This window comes from Acyrthosiphon pisum, chromosome X (genome assembly GCF_005508785.2).
Source record: "Acyrthosiphon pisum isolate AL4f chromosome X, pea_aphid_22Mar2018_4r6ur, whole genome shotgun sequence".
NCBI lineage: Eukaryota > Metazoa > Arthropoda > Insecta > Hemiptera > Aphididae > Acyrthosiphon > Acyrthosiphon pisum.
The window spans coordinates 35,040,803-35,046,221 of NC_042493.1; the positions used below are offsets into that span (position 1 = coordinate 35,040,803).

Here is a 5,419-nt window from a genome sequence, read left to right on the forward strand (position 1 = left end):
CATCCTTTTTTAAATTTATGTTTTGTTTCAATGTTCAATCCATACAATGTTGGCGTCTTGGCGATAATTAGGCTACCCCAATTGTGTAATCCTAGCTACGTACCTGCCCACTCACCAAACAACAATATTTATAATAAATAGGTACAAGTACCTTATACTATTAGTATTAGGTACTACCTATTTACTATAATTATTTAGTTTAGGACTACTTATAGGTACCTATACAAATATACATTTAGATTTATTACTTGAATTTTGGTAGGCAACAATAAATAGTAATGGACCATTTTCGTTTACGATAAAATTTAGGATAGGTACCTATGTCGGGAAGCAACCCGTATAAAAGTCATCAACATTTTTAACTCCGGGAAGCAACAAGTATCTTATGCGCCTGATAATGTACACCTTAACACCAAATAATATCTTACTCGAATTGTACTAATTTATTATTATTAAACAACAAAATCGTTTTATTTTTTCATTTCCATCACAAAAATACCTTCGCAGCTACGTCGACGGACAGCCACAGGGCACAGACTAGGTACGCCAACACGTCGTTACTCGTTATCTCCTTAAGGGGCGTAGGCTGTCTGCTCCGCCCGCTGTAGTTATAATTATAATTAATATTATCTAATTATCATAACATTAATTATGACATAAATAATATTATGCCATTACAGTAAATTGTAATGTTTATCGGTCGTACGCTACCACCACCGACCCTTATCAAAAACAGAACAGCTTTAGTTCAAATATTATATTTTTATCGGATTGGCCGTTTGCGCTTATCGTTTCGGACGTTTCCCACTCGTTTGCATTTCATTAGATTTTCGTTCGTCGGCTAGTCGAACACGACGATAGCGCAATAATAATAATAATAATAATATTTTATCATTTCGGGTCTTTGTCGTTGTCATTACGATCGGCAATGATAGGGCAATGTACTTGAGTACAATCGTGGCCACGGTGGTTGTTTTGTTATTGTCGTGACGACTATCGGTATTCACAACAACAGCAACAACAACAACAATAGCAATAATAATACGATGACGACGATGGTGATGATAACGAGTGATACGGAATAGCAAGTCGAGCAAGCTGCGTACCGGCAGCGATCCGCATTATTGCTGATAAGAACCGTCCATACCTATAATAGGTACTTACTTGGCGACAATTCGAATGAGTCGCTCTGCCGTTGCTGGTGTTTGCCGCTTTGTTGCCGCCGATTGACAGGAATTGCCGTCATTGTGCGTCGTTTACGCGTCCCAACGAGCCGGAAGTGGTAGCGTCGTCATGTCACCCACCAGACATCATCCACGACCGTCGACGAGCCGTCACCAGTGATCCGCCCCCTTTGCGATCCGCAAGAAACCATGGCCGGGCCCGTCGTTGTCGCTTCGGTCCTGCTGTTGTTATTGAGCACGGCTCATGCGTCCGCTGTCGATTCGTTGCTGGCCGAACCGTCGTGTGTCGATTACTTGAAATTGAGATGTGCCAACGCGGGCACTGCGGCTGTGTCAAAACTTGACATTCTGGAATGCATACAGCTCTACGAGGTAATCGTTCACACCCCGATAGAGTTTAAAAATAAATTATAACCAGTCGCCATGTATCGTTGTATAATGTCTAAGGTTTATAGGCATTTGATAAATTAAAAAAAATATAACAATTTAAACTTTCTTTGTGTAAATAATCAGTATAGGTATATCAATGATTGAGTACTATCTTCATAAACTCTTGATACCTACTTGGACTTGTTTAATACAACTTTGTTGTTAAAATAATTACTTCAATAACTAAGCAAATATTAATAATGGTTTCAAATGTAACTCAAAGTTAAATGTACTTATCAAGTAGGTACCCTTTATGTACATTTAACTTAATAGGTAGTCTTAGGTATGGTTTTCTTAATATAATAAATACCTATCGTAAAGTAAGTTACTTTTGTAAGTTATTACAAATTAGATGTACCTAATGATTTCTTTATAAAGTAGTACAACAAAATTATTGATGATTTTTATTAGAGTAAAATAAAAATACAAAGAGATTTGTATACATGGAAAAAATATTAATCCATTGATTATTAATTTTTATATTATATTTTATAAATCAGTATCCTCCAGTAACCTACCTATAATTAATAATTTAATTACTTAACAAAGATGCTAGAACTTTTTTTGTTTAATTTTATGCTGTCCTAACCATCAGTTATTAAAACAAATGATTGTATACTGTATATATTATAGTAGGTACTTAGTAAAAACAAGTTAATTTTATTAAGGGACTTCAAATAAGATCTTACGACTTAAATTTTTTTGATAAAAGGAGTTACTGGTGCAAGTTTGTATACACTGTATATTGAATCACTTATATAATTATGAAGTATAACTTCAAATGTTACCTATTGATCCAAGTAACTTGTTAACTGAATAAATTTATTCATTAATTTAATTAATCATTTAAAATTCAATTGTGTACTAGCTAATAAAAGCTTATTTTGTACCTATTATTTTAATAAATTCTTATTTGATAAAAAGCACTAAACAATTGCAAATTGTGTAAAACATATCATTCATATTTTATGAGTCGATTTTTGAAATGTTTCACAATGTAAAAATATTCCATCTACCTTACTCGTTGTGAAAAAATTATTGTAATAATTTAATAACTGATTTAATTGTTTTAGGATTCCGATTTTTCGGGAAACTGTCCAAAAGCCATATGGACTCATTTAAAAAAGTTTATGGCAAAAGAAAATCTTCGAGCTGTACTATGGCCAAAATGTAGATATGAAATTGAGAAACTCAACTGCGAACGAGACAAGAATTGGTTTGGTTGCATAGTTGACAAAAAACAGAGCATTAGAAATAATGATTGTCTTCATTTAATAATGCGAATAGAAAATATAGCATTTTCTGATTTTAGACTAATCACAAATTTTTCAAACTCATGCCAAGATGATATAAAAAAATTTCATTGTTACAACACTTCTATCACTGATGTATGTAGAAATTATTTTAATTAATTTGTACAGTTTTTTAAATATACTACTCATTTCACTTACAGACATTGTATCGAGGACGTGTATTGGAATGCCTTCAATCTAATATAGACAAGCTTTCTCCAAAGCAATGTTTACCTTTAGTTTATAAACTATCCGAGTGGCAAGCCGATAATATAAAATTTGATTATTCCCTTCATATGGCCTGCTTAAAAGACAAAGAGAAATTATGTGCTGACATCCCAACTGGTAGTGGTCTTGTTTACAACTGTCTTGCTGGACATATTGGTAGCGGACAAATGTCACTTCCGGTAATTTTATCACTTGAGTTCTAATTATTAGAATATATTATTTATAAAGATTTGTTTTTAAAATGTTATATGTAGTGCCAAAATCAACTTTGGAGGAGAGAAAAACTGATTTCTGGTAATATTAGAGTCAGTAAAGGATTAACTAGAGCATGTAGAGAAGACATCCGCACATACCGTTGTCGAAGATTAGTATCTGATGATAAGGATGTACGCTTGGCACAACTTTTGCTGTGTTTAGAAAATGCTATACATAATGGTAAAGTTAAAAATACTAAAAATATTAATATTTATACTATAAACATTTAAATATGTTATTTCATACTGAAGATTGGTATTTATTGTTTGAAAATAAAAACATTAATCATAGGTATAATTCATAATTCTAACGAGTAAATACATAACCTAATATTTTCATGTTTTATTAAGATCATCATTTTTAATAATATAAATATATTAATTATATAATCAGGCCATGCAAGTTCATGTATTTGCATATCGATCTTTCCAAGTTGTGTTAAATGCTAAGTAAGATAGAAATTTGCTTAAAGGTGACAGGATTCAATATGTAATATATAATTGAGTATTATTTCACATATTTCGGCATAATCATGCATTTAAAATTGCTTATCGTTATTTACAATATTGTTAATTATTTTAATGTAAGTAAATACCAATTTTTCAATGTCTATCAAAAACAAAGTTTGTTGTTTTTACTTTGGTATGTGGAAGAAAATTTTTGGTATTCGTTTAGTATGTGACCTACCAAGTCGATTATCTATATTATGTACAGACAATGTACTTCCGGGTACAAATCTATTAACAGGCAAGATACATTATTTTAATTTTTTAAGTGGTGTGCCAACAGTATTGCTAAACATTTTTTTTAAATAATATACAATTTTTTGATAGTAAAATAATGTTATGAAATTTTTTTAATAATTTAGACATACTGCTATATGTATGTGTATTCAATATGCATACATTAAAAAAAAATTTTTTTACTGAAATTTTATTTAATATGTTCAACACCGCCCTTATTTTCAAAAACGACGGAAAAAACAAAAATTAAAACCACCCATACCTTTAAATTTAGAGTTCATTGGCAATGGCCTATCTCAATTTCAGAGTTTATTAAAAAAATCTGATTTAATTATAGCGTATATAAACGTATACATTTTTGACGCGTCAACGGCTTTGAAAGTGTTAATTGATATTGATATTATTAAATGTAACCCTGTATTGTTTTATATTTGTATTACTATTTAATAATAATAATAATAAAATAACACAATATGATTTTTACTTTGAATTAAAATACTAAACGAATACCAAACTTTTTATAATTTTAAATATCTTAGAAACATATTGAATACAAATCTTAAAATGTTGGTATATAAAGCTCTTATATAATAAATTGTAATCATGGTAAAACCAGGGATAGAAAACGTTTTTAATTTTTTCGTTTTAATTTTGTTTAACGTTTTTAAACATTTTTGATTAATTTATTTTAAAAATGTTATTTTTCTATATTGTTTTTGATTAACGTTATTTTTCCATATTGTTTTTGATTAACGTTTTTTAAAACGTTATTGGATATTGTTTCCATATAACGTTTTTGATAATATATTTTTTTTATTTTAGGTATATTCTTATAACTTATAACTTTTAACTTTTAAGTTATAATAGTAACGCGCAATACAGAAATGCACCTTAAAGTTAAAAATTAAAATTAATTATTCTTAATATTTAAATTCTAAATCAAAATTATAATTTATATAAAAATTAGAAAATTCAAAATTTCTGATTTCAAATTAAAATGTTTTTAAAGTTAAAGATTAAAAAGTAAAGAAAAATAAATTTTTTTCAAATTTTTTTTTTCTTGGTAATAATTTAATAATGTATAATACTATAATTTATTTTCGTTTTCGCTTTTGATTTCGTTATTACATTTTTCGATTTTTGGGATTTTGTGTTATCGTTTTTTACTTTTTCAGTTGTTTTTTGTTTTTTGTTTTTTGTTTTTTCCGTTTAATAACGTTTTTTAAAAAACGTTTTCCATCCCTGGGTAAAACACATATTCTTATTTAGAAAACACACTTAATTTTTT

The 5,419-nt window shown here is 29.1% G+C and overlaps 1 protein-coding gene across 1 annotated transcript in view; it reads left to right on the forward strand.

The window, feature by feature from the left end:
* Positions 1 to 810: 810 nt before the first annotated feature.
* Positions 811 to 5,419, forward strand: part of LOC100163473 (Golgi apparatus protein 1) — a 9,854-nt gene continuing 5,245 nt past the window's right edge. Inside the window, exons 1-4 of the mRNA XM_008184323.3 lie at positions 811 to 1,556; positions 2,687 to 3,001; positions 3,067 to 3,312; positions 3,388 to 3,568. Coding sequence (XP_008182545.1) covers positions 1,374 to 1,556; positions 2,687 to 3,001; positions 3,067 to 3,312; positions 3,388 to 3,568 — 925 coding nt within the window. The 5' untranslated portion in view covers positions 811 to 1,373. The remainder of the gene's footprint in view (positions 1,557 to 2,686; positions 3,002 to 3,066; positions 3,313 to 3,387; positions 3,569 to 5,419) is intronic.